Source organism: Medicago sativa, chromosome 2 (assembly GCF_051527215.1).
Source record: "Medicago sativa cultivar Bolivia chromosome 2, Bolivia_mono, whole genome shotgun sequence".
NCBI classification, from domain to species: domain Eukaryota; kingdom Viridiplantae; phylum Streptophyta; class Magnoliopsida; order Fabales; family Fabaceae; genus Medicago; species Medicago sativa.
In genome coordinates this window covers 7,532,033-7,554,071 of record NC_140750.1, presented here as the reverse complement: position 1 = coordinate 7,554,071, position 22,039 = coordinate 7,532,033, and the positions used below count along the sequence as shown (strand labels likewise).

At 36.1% G+C, this 22,039-nt stretch overlaps 1 protein-coding gene and 1 long non-coding RNA gene across 2 annotated transcripts; both read right to left on the bottom strand.

Annotated features, from left to right (window-relative positions):
• Nucleotides 1–1,890: 1,890 nt before the first annotated feature.
• Nucleotides 1,891–6,856, bottom strand: LOC146944125 (nucleobase-ascorbate transporter 2-like). Its single transcript, XM_085742511.1, has 13 exons — nucleotides 5,825–6,856; nucleotides 5,534–5,631; nucleotides 5,188–5,364; nucleotides 4,541–4,641; nucleotides 4,383–4,458; nucleotides 4,236–4,295; nucleotides 3,936–4,120; nucleotides 3,697–3,793; nucleotides 3,279–3,424; nucleotides 3,109–3,200; nucleotides 2,911–2,988; nucleotides 2,668–2,828; nucleotides 1,891–2,268 (listed from the first exon to the last, which is right to left on the bottom strand). The coding sequence occupies exons 1-13, from the start codon at nucleotides 5,916–5,918 to the stop codon at nucleotides 2,056–2,058; spliced, it is 1,578 nt and encodes a 525-aa protein (XP_085598637.1). The 5' UTR covers nucleotides 5,919–6,856; the 3' UTR covers nucleotides 1,891–2,055.
• An 824-nt stretch (nucleotides 6,857–7,680) lies between these two features.
• On the bottom strand, nucleotides 7,681–21,827 carry LOC146944124 (uncharacterized). The gene is made up of 2 exons (XR_015025852.1): nucleotides 21,653–21,827; nucleotides 7,681–8,229 (listed from the first exon to the last, which is right to left on the bottom strand). It is a non-coding gene; the product is annotated as an uncharacterized LOC146944124 (long non-coding RNA).
• Nucleotides 21,828–22,039: the final 212 nt, after the last annotated feature.

Below are 22,039 nucleotides of genomic sequence, written 5' to 3'. Positions count from 1 at the left end.
AACATGCATTTCAATTTGAACTTCAACTTTTCTTTTATATCTAGCCAAGATATATCATACATTGAATGCATTAAACATACATAGCAAAATAAAAATTGATCATAAAAGAATGTCATAACCAAACTTCATAAGATGGGATTAAACATGTAAGTCATATACTCCACATAAAATTAAATATAACACAATCATTTTGATTTTAGTTATCATATAACTAATACATATATCATAAATTCATTGTGTTAAATTCAAGTTTATGTTTAAATATGTTCAATACTAAATTTCAATAAACAATGACATAGAAGAATAAACAATGAACCAAAATCATTAATATTTTCTATGACTTTCTTCCATGAACATATATCAACTTACAATAATTCAAAACATACCCAAATTATTTTAATATCATGATAAACAAGAAATTAACCATTACTTTTCATATTATCATGTACATATAATATCAACACAATATTAATGATAATAATTTCTTACACAAAGTAAATAATATCATTAAAGCAACCACTTGATATTTTGACAATTTATCTACACTACTTTCATAAATAAAATAGTGTTTAAACATTCTTAACATATTACTATACTCATCAAAATTCATATACTTGAATAATTTCTAAATCATGTATATATATGTCACCACATGTTAAATCTAACATATTCATATTTACTTAGATACTATACACATGCATTTAGAACACCAAATATTTCATAATAGGTAATCACTTAAATGCACATTATCTCATGTTTAAATTAACATCAAACAAATTTCAAACGATAAATTTCATACATATCAAAATTTATCATGCATATATTATCTACAACCACATGTAAATTTAACATAAACACATCACATATGAAATATTTATCCATAAATTTCCATAACATATATTCATAAAAGGAATTTGTTTACCGTTCACCGTAGTCATGGAAGAAAATGTAAGCTTTCATCTCTCCTAAAAATTGCAGCCATTAGTCACAAGTAAATCATAAATCGAACCTAAAGATTGTTGGAACTTGTGTTGGGGGTCTGCTGCAATAACTTGACCAAGAAGATGATGAAGATGAATACGATGAAGTGTGCACATAAATTCCAAAGATTGTTGTATATCTTGATTGTTGGGAAGATGCTGTTGCACTTGAAACCTGAAAAGTTTAATGGTTATGCATGTAAACTCAAAGCGTATGGGGTTGCCATACTAACCTTTAGGTTCGATTCGCCCCCACCAATAACTGTATATTGGATGCAATAAGGAATGACCGGCGAATCCCCTTCAGGATACTATGAGTTCCTTGACGTGTATTGCACAACCACACCAAGCGTATCTCCTAACAGTATTTTACAGATTTATGGTTCCAGCAATTCACTCATGCATTAGAGAATTGATGGATGATTTAGAGTAAGAGAATGATGGAGAATTATGTTGTTAATGTAACAAAATTCTGTCCAAAATTGTGTGTTGTTGTTATTGTTGTGTGTGTCCAACTAATGCCCAAATGCCAAACATTTATAGTGCATTATATGACTCTTCACATGAGAGAAAACACCCCTTTGACTTGAATCAATGCTATGATTCATTAAGCACCCATTTGCCAAAGATTATGATCATATACACTTGAATCAATGTTATGGTTCATTAAGCACCCTTTTGCCAAATGTTATAACCATATACATTTGAATCAATGCAAATGTTCATTAAGCATCTCTTTGCCAAAGGTTCCAATGTATATGAATGATTCCCATGAAGAGTTACAACTTTTGGTTTTAAAGTGATTCCATTATTTTGGAAATCACCAACACAGTCTCTTAAGTGTTTTTGTCAGTAAATAAGTTCAAATATGCCAATTCAAACAGGCTTGTAGTCCAAAAAGAAAGGCCACGAAGAAGTCTATGTTAAATTACGAAAAATCTTTTCATTTAGAATTCACCAATATGATACACAATCATCACTCTTCCTAACTATCACACTAAGAAAATATAATCCTTATCTAGAAATCATACTTTTCCTCTCAACATATTTTCTTGACGAAACATAACTTTCTTCGTTAAGATGGAGGGAAAAACCGGTGGAGGTTGAAAGGAAGGGTGTAGAACTCTTCATTTCTGGTATCTCCATTAAATGTTCTAAACTTGGTCCACCATGGCATTCCCCTATCTTTGGAGCTATTCTTGTAATCAAGAGTGTTGTCCAAAAACACAGCAACAATGAATGCAACAGTTGAGGATGAGAAGAAGATAGTATTGAGAAAATCATTGAACTGAAAAACAAATCAAAAGGAAAGAAAATTAATATCTTCTTAAAGAGAATTACATGCTTTTCATGCAAATTGCATCAAATGCAAACCATCACAAATAGAAACCGATGGTGCATAACTGTTCCGTCACTTTCTGATGATAATTATGACATTATGAGTATGACATAAATGACCAGATGAAGAATTCACAACTATACAATACATAAATCAGTACATGCATTTTGAGATAGTGAGTAGTAGCCATTTGGTTTCAATAAAATATCATGTAATACATTAATATTATACATATAATATTCAAGCTCTATACTTTATGAATCTGAAATTCCACCTAAGGCATGTGCATGCATATGCAATTAAGTTGACTTCTCAAATAATTGAAACATAATAAAACAACAAACTCACCCATCTAGCCTTTGTATGAGCAGGGCCATGAAGGGCCTTGGAAGTGAATTCTCTGAAATACTCAGGAATAGATAATCCCAAGAAAAGGGAAACACCAGTAATAAAGAGGCTCCTCATTGAGTTCATGTTAGTAAACTGCAAAAATGATAGCCCCACAGAAGCTGAAAAACACAATTATTAGTCATAACAAAGAGATAGAAAATGCTCAAACAAAGTCAAAGGTGGATTTTTATTAATACTCACCAACAAGGCCAAACAGGACACAGTACATAGCAGCAAAAATAGGGAAGGGTATTGATGCAAAAAAAGCACCAAATTTTCCTGAAGAAAGACATGAATTATGCATCAATTATTGTTGCTTGAAAGTGAAAATTATGAAATAAAGATCTTGAGAAAGTACATTAATTTTGATAGGATTGATATACATAACTTATCACTCACCTAGCATTGAGAAGAATATCATAAAGCCTGCTGAAATTTGAATGACTCTTCGACTACCAACACGAGTACTTCCTAGAAGCCCTACATTCTCTCTGTCATGGTTCTATAAGAATCAATTTGTATTCCATTTAAAGTGAAAACTATGAACAATAATGAAGAGCAGCACTTACACAGAAACCGATGAACCAGTCAGTGTTCCAAATAGTCCATTCAACAAGATTCCAATTCCCTGCCAGCCAACACCGCGGCTCAGAACATGAGGAGGCGGCGGTGTTGCACTTGCTAGCCGGGACGCAGCTGTGTATGCTCCAGTTGACTGTCAGATAAACAACTAAATTAAGCGCTTATAGCATAATCACTTGTCATAAACTCGAGCTATTTCTATAAGAAAGATAAAATAAAGTCAAACTGTTTTCATATAAGCTAGAAGTTGTTTTCATAAGCTATCATGGAGAGCTAATGAAAGTTAGCTTAAAAAAACTTATAGACATGTCATAAACCGTCGCCATAAGCTATTTCAAACAGTCTAACAGGGGCTTATGCTAGTAGATAAGCTGAAATAAGTTAATCCAAAAAGGCTCATAGTACCTCAATTAAGGAGACCAAAACAGCAGCCATCATGCCAAAAGCATGACCAACATCAAATGTAGGAAAACCCCACTCAAAAGGGTATGGAATCTTCATCCTGTAAGGCAACATATTTAAGAGACATTTACAACAATATCTCAACAAGGTACAAACTCACTGGTGCTTCGAATATATATGTTTTCTATTTAAAAATATGCAGAAAAATATTCAACTACTTAAGAGATTATTTTGGTACTAACCATGGAGCAGAAGAAATGAGGTTGGATTTGTCTGTCCTGCAATTATATTGTGTTAATTCTGGTCTGAGTTTGTATGTTCCACTTGTTGTTAAGAGATGTGCATAGGCCCATATCATTGTGGTTGATACAAGCAAAGCAAATCTCTCTAGTATTGGTAGTTGTCTTGCATTAAAGTTTTTCAAATACTGCATACAAAACACGATTATAATATATTTTGTTAGAGCAAATACTTGTCATATAATATTTCAAATTCAAAGACATTTAGCTTACATGACATCGTAAAAGTGAAGTTGGTAGTACCTGAGAGAATGCTACAAACAGAATTAACATGGGAATTCCAATTTCAACACAATGTCCAACCTGAGAAAAAAAATTATGCCAAAATATGAGCCGAGGAAGAGATGAACTTAAGAACATGAAGTATTGACAAGTGAACTATTGTCGTACCACAGGGAACCCTCGGTTAAATAGGCCAAAACCAGATAATGCAATTACTGGAACCATTCCAAGTGGACTGAAAAACCTGGAAATTAATAGGAGGAAACAGAAATTATTTGATATTGATATCTAATTATCTATGCATTTTGTCACGTAGAATAAATTACCTAGAACAAATGGCCCATAATTGACTAAAGCCCAAAATAATCTGTATGCTTGATGCTGCTATCGTTGCACCTTGAACTGCTCTCATGGTTTTAACAAATCTCTGAATATAAATGGAAAAACATTAGTTCATTCTCTGAAAATAAACTTAAATGCTAAACTCACAAAAGAGTATAATTTAAACACAACTTGTACTCTGTAGTCCTAAGCATTGTATAATAGAAAAGCTACAATTAGCCAAACTCGGTTCTAACACTAATTGTTCACATTACTATACCAAAATCATGAGCTTAAAATTGAAATGTACTACTAAGAAAGGGAGACGATCGAGCATAGTATAACCGAGTAAATTGAGATGAAAAGAGCGTAATTTAAACACACCTTGTACGTTATAACCCTAAACATCGTAAAATAGAAAAACTAGCAGACACTCAGTTGTTAAAGACCAAGACACAATTGGCCGAACTCAGTAATCAATCATTGCAGTCTTGTGTGTCTACTTATCTGTTTACTTTAGGGCAGGGTTTGGTGTTCTAACAATAATTGTTCACAATCACAATACTATACTATAATCATGAGCTTAAATTTGAAACATAGAAAGCATAGATTATAAAAATGTACTAAGCATAGATTAGAGAAATGTACTAACCAAATGTGGGTCTTCTATGGAGGCCAATTTGGAGTCATGAATAATGGATATAATTGGGACCATAAATGCATAAGACCCTCCCATCACTGTTGGTAACCGAGTTCCAAAGAGTGTCTGAAAGAGTGTATTAATTCCTTGTACAAAAAGCAGAATCTGTACCACTCTCACTTTATCACCCTGAATCATTCATTGAATCATAAATATATTACCAATAATTAATAAATACCAACTCTCTTCTCTATCTAGGACAATGCAAAATAAAATTAATTGAATATCAAAGAAATTAAGGGCTTGAATTTTTATTTATTTTTTGATAATCTAGGGCTTGAAATTTAGAAAAACTTACATCAGTTCCACCCATCAAAGGCACAAGAAATGAAGGAATCATAACTGCAGTTCCTAAAGCCAAAATGTAATGCTGAAAACCCAGAATAATTGACTCCACTGTTCATAGTTCAAAACATAGATAACACTCTCAGTGAAACCAAAATGGTCATAGCTCATAATAAACTAAATATATAAACAGTAAAAACTACTCCTATATAGCATGAACCAAAGCACCATTATATAATGAAAAAAATAAGCAGAAAACTTTAGCTTAAGAATGAAAATGCAGATGAGGGAAGTGGATACTAACCCCAGGAAGGGTTTGCATCTATGCAGTACTCTATGCCATGAAGTTGGTCCATTGGTGGGTGGTATAATATTTCTTCTTGCTTTGGAGCTTCCATGATTTAAGCAACACTTTGTGTAACACTGCTGAAAAATTAATGGCTATGAAGGATGAAAAATAAAGAAAAGAAAAAGGGTTGAGAGAAAGGTGGATGAAAAGACAGACACAACTTTGGAGGGAAAGGGAAAGTAAGGTTGGAGTGAGTCAATGTTGAAAAGGAGAAGGTAAAGACCAATGAAATGATGGAAGCGAGAGAGAGAGAGAGAGAGAGAGAGAGAGAGTGAGAAATGGTGTGTGTGTGTGTGTGTCTGTGTGAACAGAGCAATTGAGTAAGACAAAATTGCACTTGCTTCAAGCCTTTCTTCTTCACTTTGCAGACTTGTACTAGAAAGTTGTTCCACACAATCTAAATTTATGTTTCTTTGCCTTTAATATATATTAAAAAAATTGATAAAAATATTATTTACTTTCTATATATTCATTGTATTGGTTCAAACTTGGATAACTACCCTTAAATCGACTTGAATATACTATATACATTTGATATATACGAGAGGTGATTAACATTTTTATTGTACTAAGATTTTGGGTGGAAATATGATGAGCGAACATGTATTTGTTTGTGAGTTTCAAAACCAAGACTACCCAAAAATCATGTCTCAATGTTTATTTTTTCTATGAAACGGAGAGGAGAATATAGGATTTCAAGCTTCACCTAAACGTGTGAAATCCGACTTCAGATATGGATTCAAACAAACTATCAATCTCTTAGTGGTCATGGATTATTAACTCGTTGTTGCTTTCGACGCTCATGCGAACTCTCTAACACATTAAGGTGTTGTTAACTTTTCCATATTTCCACAATGGTTTTTCTAGAAGGCTCTATTTAGCAACTTACGGCTATGTTTGATAATACCAATAAGTTAGTTTACAGCTTATTGAACTAGCTTATACGTTTGTTCGATCAAATTAGATGTATTTGGTAAAGAGGTTGTTCTCACTAACTTATAGTGTTTAAACATGCATATAAGAGATATTTATCTTAAGACTGCATCGTCTTAAGGAATTTTTAGAGATTGAAAAGTTAAAGAATATTGAACGATGCATGTTGATATATGTATGGATGCATAGATGGGAGAATCTTGCACTCAAGAGTCAAGATGGTTAATGCCTAATGGGGTCTTTGCTTTGGCTTCTATTTTTATCATTCTGTTGGAGTACTTTTTAATGTGATGTGTTAAAGAAAAATATTATTTTGACTTTGAACTAGTTCCATGTATCATGCATGTCAAACAGTGACAGTCCCTATCCCCACCCTAAATCAAGATGTTGGAAACTAATAAACGAATCTGAGGGTAGGATACGACACGAGGAACATTGTTTCTTCAATATTTGCAAAAGGTTTGATATAATATTATTAAAGACAAAAAACTTTTGGAAAATATTTCTTAAACATTCGATATCCTTTCCGCACTTTGAAAAAGAAACGAACAGAGATGGTATACTAGATGTCATATATTATGTAATTTCTCTACCAATTAAGCCAAACTTATGAGAACATATGTGCATTTATTTTATTGGTTGTATACAACGACATAATCCAATTAACGTTTATGTTCATGAAAATTTGATGTTCGTATATTTTATTTGGATTAAATAAGCTTGTGATCTCGATAAGTTTTTATTAGGGTACAATGAAATGACCACAATGAATAGATTATTTTATTGATTGAGAGCTAAAAAGCTCTTATAAAGTTATGTTGTTTACAATTTTCTTACAATAGGGATCTGTTATTCTAACTAACACTATTAGATTATACTAGTGTACGAACCCGTGCAACGCACGGCTGGAATATCCTGTTAATTTTTATTTAAGTTCGAAAACAACGTGAGCAGACCAAATATATTCGGTTAAGAATAAATATTATCACTCAGCAACAGCAGCAATAATACAAAAACCACCAAAGCACACATACATAATATTAACCATCAAGGGGAAATCCACAAAGAAGAATACAATCTCTCTTTCTGTACTCTGTTGTGCTAAAGATGCATTGATAAAGAGCACATCCTTTCACATACTGTTCAACTTCACAATGTAAAAAATACCCCTTTTTGTTCGAAACTGTTCACCTTGTTTCCCTTTTTCACCCATGCACTTTCAAAACACAAAGAAATATTAAACATATTGTAGAAAACACAATACAAAACGGACAAACTGTTTACACAATGTATTGTATAAACCATATGAATCTACATGCTTTCACAGACTAACAAAAAAGAAATCTAGATGCTCATCAAGTTCATTGTCCCCTCGAATAACATTCACAACCACCGATTGGAAAAAACTCAAAGTCAAACTTGGAATTCTGCACAGTAGAAGAAAGCTTTGCCTTAGTCTCAGGGTTGCAGATAAAACGAATTAAAAAAAATAAAAAAATTGCTTACGCAACACACTGTCAACCCCAATAAACATAGAGAGATTACACAAAGTCATTTTAAAAAAGTCTCTTAAAATCCCATAAAATCAATAGAATCACACAAAGTCTTTTAAAATCTGCAGGATTTTGTTTGCCAAAATAATCTTTTAAAATCTCAATCCAATACACCCCTAAGTCAAAATGTATCTCTAAAAATAGAGAGATTAGTTCGCAGAAATCTAAATTCCTATACAAACAAAAAACCATTGATTAAAAAAAAAGCAAGAACTCCAAACAAAAATAAAAAATTGAAAATACAAATAAGAATATGGATACAAGAACTTCTTAAAAAAAGGGACATATATCTTCAATAAGCTATCGATAGAAAAATGAACACCGCAACAAACTCTTCCCAACAGCTGGAGAATATTATCAGACCTCTATATATGAATTGCAGAATTAAAGTATCAAACATCTTGAACAAATCATCAGTACTTAAGATAAAAGCAAACTAAATCCGACAACAACTAAGTGTGAAACACACGGCTGGGAACACCTTGCATACACCACTCTAGTTTGATTACAAAGAGCAGAATAAATGCGCGAAACAAACAAAAATCCAGTCCACACGAACGATACTCTGGTTTGAGTTAGAGTTGCAGACAAAACGAAGTTAAAAAAAAAACGACAGAAAATAAATATGCATGAATAAATAATGCAAATGTTGTTGGAACAAAATGTGTTTAACAATAAACCTTAAAGAGTTTTGATGATAACAAGGTATTAAAAATTGTAAATTGGATTAGCTAATATTTGTTCAAGTGTACAGGACCATAATTAAAAAGTTACATCATCATTGGTTCTGAATGAGCAAATAAAGAGCTATGGAAACAACAAAAATTTGAAGCTTGGACGCTCCTGAAGGCAACTTGCTCCTGAAGAAAAAGCGCTCCTGAAGTCAAGCTGCTCCTGAAGAAATAGCGCTCCTGAAGTAAGCTGCTCCTGAAGAATAGTGCTCCTGAAGACAAGAGGTCCAGAAGTCACATCATCAGAAGCTGCATCATCAGAAGCTGCAGAAGTCATCTCATCAGAAGCTGCATCATCAGAAGCTGCATCATCAGAAGCTGCCTCATCAGAAGCCATTTCACCAGAAGCTGAATATCAACTGGATTTGCAAAGAATCAAGAATTGAAGAATCATCAATGCAAAAGCTGTCTATTGGATTCGAAAACACAAACAAAGGATTAGTGGAGCTTGCAACGGTCATTTCAAAGGTGTTTGAAGGTGTGTGTTTGCAATTTGGACGAAAGCGTTGACATTGTACTTTGTACGAATTGTACAACCACGTTCTCCACTACTCTGTTTTGTGTCTGCACTTCAAGACAAGAAAACAGCTCCAGAATACGGTCTCGCCTGCATAGATGTTCCTTTGGATAAGGAATGGATTTCAAATTTGTTCTTCATAGGACAACAACCAAATCAGGCAAAAGATCATTGGTGAAAGATCAAGCTTCAACAACGACTCTTTGGTGTGCTGGCAATTTCACAACGTCTCTTTCACACCTCTATATAAAGGAGTGAAGACCTAGAGAATTGGTAATGCAAGAACGCTGAACGAAAGACTCACAAGATTTTCACAAGTACCAAACCTCTGCTGAAATTGTTCTGCATTCACTTAGAATTTCTGTGTCTCAAAGTCATATCTTAGAAATTCTTAAGTCCATTGAGTCTGTATCTGATTTGTATTGTGAGCACCTCTGATTGTATATCAAGTGTTCAACCTTAAACAATTTTCTGTGTAATTTTGTTTAGTTAGGAAGTCTCTTGCAGTTGTGCTTGAGCAGGAAGTCTCTTGATTGTGTTCTTGAGCAAAGGAAGTCTCTTGCTTGTGTGCTTGAGCATTGGAAGTCTCTTGCTTGTGTGCTTGAGCATTTGTAATCAGATATTACTCATAGTGAAATCTCCTTGGAAGTGCAAGGGGGACTGGACTACTTCCGGATTGTGGAAGGAACCAGTATAATTGCTTTGTGTCGTTCTTCTTCTCTCTCTCTGTTTTATTCCGCTGCATTTAGATTCTGATCATCACTTCAGAAGCTGTCTCACTTAGCTTCTGATCAGTGTATTCAGTTGTTTAGAGAAACGAAGAATTTTTCAAAACACAATTCAACCCCCCTTCTTGTGTTTTTCTCACCTTCAATTGGTATCTAGAGCCTTGGTCTGTTGTGTATCACTTAACCGTGCAACAGTCAAAGATCTGAGAAAAACATGACTACTCCTCCTCCTGATGGTGATACTAGCTATAAAAATGTCTCACATGATTATAGTGATAGTAAGAAAACCAGTGTTGGAAAAGTTCCAAAGTTCAATGGAGATGCTGAAGAGTTCTCTTGGTGGAAGACCAATTTTTACAGTTACATCATGAGCCTAGATGAAGAATTGTGGGATATTCTGGAAGACGGCGTTGGTGGTTTAGTCCTTGATGAAGAAGGAGCTGCTGTGGATAGAAAGAAAATACTCCAGAACTGAGGAAACTTTACAAGAAGCATCATATTATCAGAGGAGCTCTTGTCACTGCCATACCCAAAGCAGAATACATGAAGATGAGTGACAAATCCACTGCTAAAGCTATGTTTGCTTCTCTCTGTTCAAATTATGAAGGGAGCAAGAAGGTCAAAGAAGCAAAGGCTCTCCTGCTTGTACATCAGTATGAGTTATTCAAAATGAAGGATGATGAAACTATTGAGGAGATGTACTCAAGGTTTCAAACCTTAGTTTCTGGTCTACAGATTCTAAAGAAGAGCTATGTTGCTTCTGATCATGTAAGCAAGATTCTCAGAAGCTTACCTGCCAGATGGAGACCGAAGGTGACTGCCATTGAGGAAGCTAAAGATTTAAACACTTTAAGTGTCGAAGATCTTGTTAGTTCTCTCAAAGTTCATGAGTTAAGTCTTAATGAACATGAGTCTACTAAGAAGAGTAAATCAATAGCTCTTCCATCCAAAGGCAAGTCATCAAAAGCTCTCAAAGTGGTTGAATCTGAAGAGGAAGAACAGTCAAGTTCAGATTCTGAACCAGATGCTGCAGAAATGGCCATGCTCTCAAACAGACTTCAATATCTGGCCAAGAAGAACAGAAAGTTTCTCTCCAGAAGGGGTAACTCCAGAAGCTCAAGGAAAGAAGATCAGAAGGGATGCTTCAACTGTAAGAAGCCAGGTCACTTCATTGCTGAATGCCCTGATCTTCAAAGAGAAAAGTCAAAGGACAAGTCAAAGAGGTCTACATTCAAACCAAGCAAATTCAAGAAGCAGATTAAGCAGAGTTTAATGGCAACCTGGGATGATTTGGGTAGTGAATCTGGATCTGATAAAGAGGAAGCTGATGAAGATGCAAAGGTAGCTGTTGGGTTGGTAGCAACAGCAACTTCAGAAGCTGGATCAGATTCAGACTCAGAAGATGAAAATGAGGTATATTCCAAAATTCCCAGAGATGAACTTGTTGAGTCACTTAAAGAACTTCTTACACATTTTGAAGTAAGAACCAATGAGTTGAAGGATTTAAAAGAAAAATATGCTGATTTGGTACAACAGCAAAAATCAACTCTATTGGATCTGAAAGCTTCTGAACAGGGACTTAGGGGCTTTGACTTCATGTGTAAAACATATGAAGACCAGCTCAGGTTCTTATGTCAGAAGCTACAAGAAAAGTGTAATGAAAAACCTTTAAGTAATCATGAAATTGCTCTTGAAGACTTCATTATATCTGGCATTGACAGAAGCAGAGTGGCTTCTATGATTTATAGCATTTACAAGAACAATGGCAGAGGAATTGGTTTTCCAGAAGTGAAACTGGAGAAAACCAATCTAAAGTCTTGTTGTGAATGCATCAAGGAAGGTCTGAAAACATTCTTTGTACCAGAAGGGGCTGAGTTGGAAACTGTTGTTCAATCAGAAGCTGAAGCTTCTAGTTCTAAGGCTAAGATTACTTCAAAGCCAAAGAACTCTAAGTCAAAGGCTATGATCAAATCTGATTCCAAAACTTCAAAGGTTAGGATCCTGAAAAGATCAGAACCTATTCCTCAGAGTCTGGTGAAACCAAAATCTGGGGTTCTGAAGTCTAAGTTTCAGAAGAAGACAGTTACTGCTTCTGAAGTACCAAAACCTAAGGTGATGGTTAATCAGAAGCAACCCAACTCACAGCACAAGGTACAAGAAGTGAAGAGTAAAGCCTTAAGTACTAACCTTCCAGGACCCATAGAACAATGGGTACCTAAATCTAAAAATGTCAATGATGCAGGTATGTCTAAGAGCAGTGCCAAAGCAAAGATCATGGTACCTAGACAGCGGTTGCTCAAGACACATGACAGGAGACAAGTCCATGTTCCTCAGCCTAACAATGAAAGAGGGAGGAAATGTGAAATTTGGAGGCAACCAGTCAGGCAGGATCATAGGTACAGGAACTATTGGTAATTCCTCTACCTCAATTAATAATGTATGGTTGGTAGATGGTCTTGAACAGAACCTTTTGAGCATTAGTCAATTTTGTGATAATGGTTATGATGTGCTTTTTGAAAAACCCAACTGTACAGTAATCAACAAGGAAGACAAATCCATTGTGTTCAAGGGAAAGAGAGTTGACAATGTCTATAAAATCAATTTTTCTGAACTGGCTGATCAGAAGGTGATTTGCCTACTATCAGTGAATGATAAGAAATGGATGTGGCACAGAAGGTTGGGACATGCTAACTGGAGGTTAATCTCTAAGCTTAGTAAGTTACAACTTGTGAAAGGGCTACCAGACATTGACTATCATTCAGATGCACTTTGTGGTGCATGTCAGAGAGGGAAAATTGTGAAATCATCTTTTAAAACCAAAGACATTGTCTCAACCTCAAGACCTTTAGAATTACTCCATATTGATTTATTTGGACCAGTGAGTACTGCATCCTTATATGGAAGTAGATATGGATTAGTCATTGTTGATGATTACAGCAGATGGACTTGGGTGAAATTCATAAAGAGTAAAGATGTTGCGTGTGATGTATTCAGTAGCTTCTGCACTCAAATTCAATCTGAAAAAGAATCAAAAATTTTGAAAGTCAGAAGTGATCATGGTGGAGAATTTGAAAATGAGCCATTTGAAGCTTTTTGTGAAAAACATGGAATTTTCCATGAATTCTCTTCTCCTAGAACACCACAACAAAATGGAGTTGTAGAGAGAAAGAATAGAACTTTACAAGAAATGGCCAGAACCATGATTCATGAAAACAATTTACCAAAACATTTTTGGGCAGAAGCAGTGAATACAGCATGCTATGTTCAAAACAGGATCTATATTAGACCTATTTTGGAGAAAACAGCATATGAACTCTTTAAAGGAAGAAAACCCAATATCTCTTACTTTCATCAATTTGGATGTACTTGTTACATTCTGAACAACAAGCTCTACCTAAAGAAATTTGATGCCAAGGCCCAAAGAGGAATCTTTTTAGGTTACTCTGAAAGGTCAAAGGCATACAGAGTGTATAATTCAGAAACACTCTGTGTTGAAGAATCTATGCACGTTAAATTTGATGACAAGGAGCTTGAAGATAAAACTTCAAAGCAGGGTGAAAGTTTTGCAGAGATACAGGTTCCTGAAGCTACTCTAGAACCTGATCAGATAGCTGAGTCTGAAGATAGTCCAGAAGCTGAACCCACATCAGAAGCGCAAGATGAAACTGCTTCTGATGAAGCACAAGATGGCTCACATCAAGAAGATCCTCCCAGAAACACATTCAAACACAAGTCTTCACATCCTGAGGAGCTAATCATTGGAAACAAAGATAGTCCAAGAAGAACAAGATCACATTTCAGACAAGAAGAGTCAATGATTGGACTAATCTCAATGATTGAACCTACAACAGTTGATGAAGCACTTTCAGATGATGGATGGATCCTAGCTATGCAAGAAGAGTTGAATCAATTTCAAAGAAATGATGTGTGGGATCTGGTACCCAAACCTCAGCACAAGAACATTATTGGAACAAAATGGGTATTCAGAAACAAGCTGAATGAGCAAGGTGAAGTAACAAGAAACAAAGCCAGACTTGTTGCACAAGGGTATAGTCAACAAGAAGGCATTGATTACACTGAAACGTTTGCTCCAGTTGCAAGATTGGAAGCAATCAGGTTACTTCTTTCCTATGCAGTTAATCATGGCATAATATTATATCAGATGGATGTCAAGAGTGCATTTCTCAATGGTGTCATAGAAGAAGAAGTGTATGTTAAGCAACCTCCTGGATTTGAGGATATTAAATATCCTGACCATGTTTTTAAATTGAAGAAATCACTATATGGCTTGAAACAAGCTCCCAGAGCTTGGTATGATAGACTAAGTAATTTCTTAATCAAAAATGATTTTAAGAGAGGACAGGTTGACACTACACTCTTCAGAAGGACCCTTGGGAAAGATATTCTTGTTGTGCAAATATATGTTGATGATATAATATTTGGTTCTACTAATGCATCTCTTTGCAAGGAATTTTCTGAGTTAATGCAGGATGAATTTGAAATGAGCATGATGGGAGAGCTGAAGTTCTTCCTTGGCATTCAAATCAATCAATGCAAAGATGGAGTCTATGTTCATCAATCAAAGTACACAAAGGAGCTTCTGAAGAAGTTCAAACTTGAAGATTGTAAAGTGATGAACACTCCAATGCATCCTACGTGCAACCTGAGCAAAGAAGATGAAGGAGCTAAAGTAGATCAGAAGCTGTATAGAGGTATGATTGGTTCTTTGTTATACCTCACTGCATCTAGGCCAGATATTTTATTCAGTGTATGCTTGTGTGCAAGATTCCAATCAGATCCTAGAGAATCTCATATGACTGCTGTCAAGAGAATCTTCAGGTATTTGAAAGGAACAACCAATCTTGGACTCCTTTATAGGAAATCCTTAGATTATAAGCTAATTGGATTCTGTGATGCTGATTATGCTGGTGATAGGATTGAAAGAAAGTCAACCAGTGGCAATTGTCAATTTCTGGACGATAATCTTATATCCTGGGCTAGCAAAAGACAAACAACTATTGCTATGTCTACAGCAGAAGCAGAATACATTTCAGCTGCAAGTTGTTGTACACAACTACTTTGGATGAAACATCAGTTGGAAGATTATCAGATAACTGCTAACAGTATTCCCATTTATTGTGATAATACTGCTGCTATTTGTTTGTCTAAAAATCCAATTTTGCATTCAAGAGCTAAGCACATTGAAATCAAACACCACTTTATCAGAGATTATGTTCAAAAAGGAATTTTAGATATACAATTCATTGATACTGAAAATCAATGGGCTGATATATTTACTAAGCCTTTAACTGTTGAAAGATTTGATTTTATAAAGAAAAATTTGAACATGCACTTCGTGTCTGATTAAATGTGTGCTTGCTCCTGAATAGGATTTTAGGTTCTGAAGTTAGTTCAGAAGCGGTAGTCCATCAGAAGCTCTTTATTGAGGTTCTGAGGAAAACTCGCTTCTGATGATGACATCAGCATCTGAAGTCCAGAAGCTGGATTTGTTGCTTCTGAATAGTTGAATTAGTGGAAACGTTGGGAGTTACTTGTTAAAGTAACTTCTGGCCCACTAACTTGGTAGTTACTCTGTGAACTTCTTACGTGGCCTGTATGTGTTGGTGTATAACTAAAAAGGGCAATGATGATTTAAAAGCTTTGAAAGTACTTTTCACGCGCCCCCAATTTTGTCATTAATGTTATGTTTGTTTGTCTCTTTTGAATTGCAATCGTTTTACTTTTAACACTTTGTCAATTCACACACTACTCACTCACAACAAACACATTTGCTCTCAAACTGCTTGCGAAGTAAGCGCATTCTCTCAACCTTAGAACCCTAAAAATCTTCATCTTCTTCAAATCTTCGTCAATCATCAAATGGCATCATCAAGCTCGCAACGAAAAGATTCAGTATCTACTTCAAGAATGGTCCCTGAATATGACTACAGAGGAAGAAGCATGAAATTGGAAGAATGGGATTTGCAAGTTCAGATAGAGAATCCAGTGGACTTTGATTCTCTGAATTTTCATAGGTGTTCTATCAGAAGCTACTATGAAGAGCAAGGACTCATGGATTATTTCAGAATGTTGAATGGACCAACATATGAAGCTCTGGTTAGACACTTCTGGGTAAGAGCAAAATTTTACAACAAAGCGGCATCCTTATCTGAGGAAAGTCAAATGGTGCTAATGTATCCTGAATTAGAAGGGAAAACAAGAGAAGAAATGGGTCTTGCGCCATTTGTTGAAGATGAAATCAGATCCAGCATCTGTGGTATTCCAATAAGAATTGCACAATGGCACATAGAGTATGTTCTCAAGGCTGCAGCCTCTGGATACTACTCTGGAATTGATCTTTCAGATGCTGCTGAAAAACGCATTTGGAAAAAGCAAGCCAACTTGGTGATTTACAATTCTGAGAAGGAGAAGAAATATGCTGAATTGAGCATGGAAACCAAGATGCTTCTGAAGATTCAGAATGAGACCCTGTTTCCAAGTGGTGACTGTGTTAAGCCAAATCTAGCTCAGAAGGTCCTTCTCCAGCACTTCATCAAGAAGGAAAAGGTGAATGTGCCCAAATACGTGTTCAAGTACTTGGTAGAGTGTTTGAAGCAGAGTCAGCTACTGGATAAACCCTGGGTTCCTTATGGAAGACTCCTCTCAGAGATATTCTATCAAGGAGGTATCTTGAACAGTCTCAGTCAATCTCAAGGCTTCACAGATCAGCTACTTGACACAAAAACTGGAAAATTCATTAATGCTCATACTCTATTGAATATGAAGCTAATCAGTGAAGTCACCAAACTTCAAACTGATTTAAGTGAATCACTTGTTATGTCTGATCTTATGAAGGACTTTCCACCCATCTGCAAGAAGGATCCCATTGAAGTGCAATTGTACTATATCAAGGAACATTTTGAGGCAACCAATGAGAGAATCAGATTGGAAGATATTCCAGAGGAAATGTATGGTGGTGCTCTGCCACGAGCCAGAGGCAGAAAGTCAAAAAGGAAGATGACTGCAGAGCAATATCTAGAGGTTGAACAAACTACTAAAAAGGCAAAAGTTGCTGCTGACAAGCTCAAAATTGGTAGTTCATCAGTACCTTCTATTGAAGAAGCCATTGAAGACATGGACTCCAGGATGATCATGGGTGTTGACATTTCTCTTGATCAACCTGCTATACCAAAGAGGAAGAGAAAGCCAGCCTTGAGGAGAACCAAGGATTTTCCTCATATCACCTTAAGAGCTCAAGCTGCTTCTGATTTGAAGTTAAAAGAGATACAAGAGAAGAAAGCAGCCGCTGAAAAAGTTCTGGAAATTGCTGCTGAGCTACGAGAGTCTGTAGTTTCAGAAGCCAAGCAACTGTTGCAGGTGTCCAGTGAATCTGCTAAAGAGGATTCTGATCCTGAACCAGAAAAGGTAATTAATATATCTTCAGATTCCGCATCCGCATCATTATCAGATTCTGATGATTCTGATGATGATGTACCCTTAGCTCAACTTTTTCAAAAACCAGTAAAAAGCCAATCAACATCAACCAAAACCAACGATAAGCCCTCTTCGTCAACTTCTTATGAACCAGTTGGCCACATAGTTAATGAGAAGTTAGCTGAACTGGCTGAGCAGAGAGAAAGAGTCATTGATTCTATCTTTCGCCTTAACCCTCAACCCCTTTGCATTCAACCTCTCAACATGATTCCTCCTGAAAATGTTGAGTCCACCTCAGAAAAAGCCTCTGAAACAACTCCAGAAGCAGCTGCTTCTGAAAATGTTGTTTCAGAAAACCCTCATCAACAAACACCTGAACCACAAAAACCCACAACACCCCCACAATCACCAATAGCCATCACTGACCCCCAACTCAACACTCAAACAACAACTTCACCACAACAACCACCATCTGAAACTGAATTTCAACCTTTACCTGAACACTCTCCTGAACCAACTCCCATGGATGTTGACATCTCTCTAGTCAATGTTCAAGCCTCAACCTCCACCACACACATTGATTCTGACCAGCCCTCATCTTCTAACACACAAACACACCTTACCATTCCAGTTCCTAACCCTATTCAAGACTTAGAAATCAGTGATTCTGATCTTGAAATCCTTGAACATCCACCCACAAACATCCTGGAATCTGGATATATCAATTCTGAGCTTCTGACAATCTTGAGTCAGATGCACAATCTGGTGGATCAAAGAAGGACGATTGATCTCACAGGTGCATATGAAGACTCCTGGGTATCTCTTCAGAACCGGGCAGCTGGGGTTATTGAAGAAATCAAGGCTAAATGCATCAGAGTCAAGCAAGCTTCAGTCAGAAGGCTAATGGAAAATCTGAATCAGAGTCTTAGAGTAAGAAGTTCTACACTGCTCTTGGCAAACCAGCCTTTCTTCTTTGAAACGGATTACTTGACCAGAGAAGCAAGGCTGTGTAAGCTTCTGAAGAAACAGATGGCACAGCAGCAGCAAGAAGCTAGAGAAAGGGAACAAGCTCTTCTTCAGAGGCAACAACAACTTGAAGAATTGTTGAAGAAGAAGATTGAAGAAATGGAAGAGATGAAGAAACAACAACAAACCAACCCTTAGTTGCACACCCTTGTGTTTTTCTTTGTTTGTTGTTTGTTTTATTTTCTTAGTCCTTGCTTCTGAAATCATCTTGTCTTATTTCTTTTGCTTCTGAATGCTTACTGATTCTGACTGTTTAGCTGCTTCTGACAATTGAATATACATGATTTTTGCTCTGATTTATTTAGTTCATTGCTTAGTATACTCTCTCACGTTTGAGTTTTTTTTTCTCATATCTTTTTGTCTTTTGTGCTTAGATTTATTTTAATTTTTTTTGATAATGACAAAAGGGGGAGTATATGTGACAAGTATTTAAAGGCTCTGAGCCCCATTAATGGCATTTGAAATTTTTGAAAAACTTCTATCTTTTTACCTTATTGGTATAAGCTATGAATGAACGAAGGAGTATCAAAATTCAAGTAAAGTTAATTGAACTATTCTTCTTATCTATAAGTAAATTCTTTCAATGATTCAATTTTGCTTTTAAGCTCTGATAATAATTATTGCGCAAAATGAATTTAATTAACCTGGATAGAACTTAGGGGGAGCTTACAAACCTCACCTTAAAGACTATCAGACTCAGGGGGAGTTTGAGCTTACAAACCTCAGATTCTGAGCTTACAAAGCTCAGAACCCCAAAGTCAACTTGTTAATTAGATTAACAACAATTGATCAATTTTAAATACTTTTGTTTGTCATCATCAAAAAGGGGGAGATTGTTGGAACAAAATGTGTTTAACAATAAACCTTAAAGAGTTTTGATGATAACAAGGTATTAAAAATTGTAAATTGGATTAGCTAATATTTGTTCAAGTGTACAGGACCATAATTAAAAAGTTACATCATCATTGGTTCTGAATGAGCAAATAAAGAGCTATGGAAACAACAAAAATTTGAAGCTTGGACGCTCCTGAAGGCAACTTGCTCCTGAAGAAAAAGCGCTCCTGAAGTCAAGCTGCTCCTGAAGAAATAGCGCTCCTGAAGTAAGCTGCTCCTGAAGAATAGTGCTCCTGAAGACAAGAGGTCCAGAAGTCACATCATCAGAAGCTGCATCATCAGAAGCTGCAGAAGTCATCTCATCAGAAGCTGCATCATCAGAAGCTGCATCATCAGAAGCTGCCTCATCAGAAGCCATTTCACCAGAAGCTGAATATCAACTGGATTTGCAAAGAATCAAGAATTGAAGAATCATCAATGCAAAAGCTGTCTATTGGATTCGAAAACACAAACAAAGGATTAGTGGAGCTTGCAACGGTCATTTCAAAGGTGTTTGAAGGTGTGTGTTTGCAATTTGGACGAAAGCGTTGACATTGTACTTTGTACGAATTGTACAACCACGTTCTCCACTACTCTGTTTTGTGTCTGCACTTCAAGACAAGAAAACAGCTCCAGAATACGGTCTCGCCTGCATAGATGTTCCTTTGGATAAGGAATGGATTTCAAATTTGTTCTTCATAGGACAACAACCAAATCAGGCAAAAGATCATTGGTGAAAGATCAAGCTTCAACAACGACTCTTTGGTGTGCTGGCAATTTCACAACGTCTCTTTCACACCTCTATATAAAGGAGTGAAGACCTAGAGAATTGGTAATGCAAGAACGCTGAACGAAAGACTCACAAGATTTTCACAAGTACCAAACCTCTGCTGAAATTGTTCTGCATTCACTTAGAATTTCTGTGTCTCAAAGTCATATCTTAGAAATTCTTAAGTCCATTGAGTCTGTATCTGATTTGTATTGTGAGCACCTCTGATTGTATATCAAGTGTTCAACCTTAAACAATTTTCTGTGTAATTTTGTTTAGTTAGGAAGTCTCTTGCAGTTGTGCTTGAGCAGGAAGTCTCTTGATTGTGTTCTTGAGCAAAGGAAGTCTCTTGCTTGTGTGCTTGAGCATTGGAAGTCTCTTGCTTGTGTGCTTGAGCATTTGTAATCAGATATTACTCATAGTGAAATCTCCTTGGAAGTGCAAGGGGGACTGGACTACTTCCGGATTGTGGAAGGAACCAGTATAATTGCTTTGTGTCGTTCTTCTTCTCTCTCTCTGTTTTATTCCGCTGCATTTAGATTCTGATCATCACTTCAGAAGCTGTCTCACTTAGCTTCTGATCAGTGTATTCAGTTGTTTAGAGAAACGAAGAATTTTTCAAAACACAATTCAACCCCCCTTCTTGTGTTTTTCTCACCTTCAAATGTTGAATAACAAATTTAAACTAATAAAAATGCATGAGGAAATGAAAGTTGCGAGAGAGAAATAAAATGCATGTAGAAGAAATAAAAATTAGATGCTGGGGGGTGCAGGCAGTGAATGGGGGGTGCAGTAATTAAAAAAAGACAGAATTGGGCTAAAAAAGAAAAGAGAGGCGCGTTGGGCCTTGTGGCTGGGTTTAGGCCGGTTCAGACCGGTTCAAGGGCTGAACCGGTTCGGCCTGGTAATATATATAGGTGGTGCTGGTTTTTTTCATCATTTTTTCTTTCCCTCTCTCTCTACCTTCTTTTAGAGAGAGAAGCTCTCTTCTCTCTCCTTCCTTCTTTATCTTCTCCGACGAGAAGAGTGGTGGCCGGAGGGATCCGGTGCGGTGGCCGGCGAGCCATCGTGGCGGCGCCGCCGCACCAGAATTAAAAATCGTTCCTTTTTTTAATTTTTTTTGTTCTTTCTCTTCTACTCTCCCTCCTCTATATGTTTTCAGACTCAAAATTCACAAAAACAAAATCAAACAACCTAGATCTAAAAAAAGAATTACTACCTTTTGTTTTTTCTTTGATGGCTGTGTTTGTGTTGCGGTTTGGCAGCGAGTTGGTTCTGCTTTCGTGGTTTGGCAGCGAGTTGGTTGCGGTTTATGTTGCTGTGTCTGTGTTGTTTGAAATCTGGACATATGAATTTGATTTTTGGAGGTTGTGGTGATGAACCTATGAACAGCTACGATTAGACCTTTACTAATTTTAAACTAACCTATAAACAGCTACCTTTCCTATTAATTTCATTGGGCCATCCCCTATTAAAATTATTTTCCCATCCAAAATAAATCAAAATTCTGAGAAAATACCATTTATGATGAACAGTTCTCCCCCATTAAGAGTAAAGGCACGTGTTTGGATTTGTTATAATCTCAAGTATCCCTCACTTAAATTAT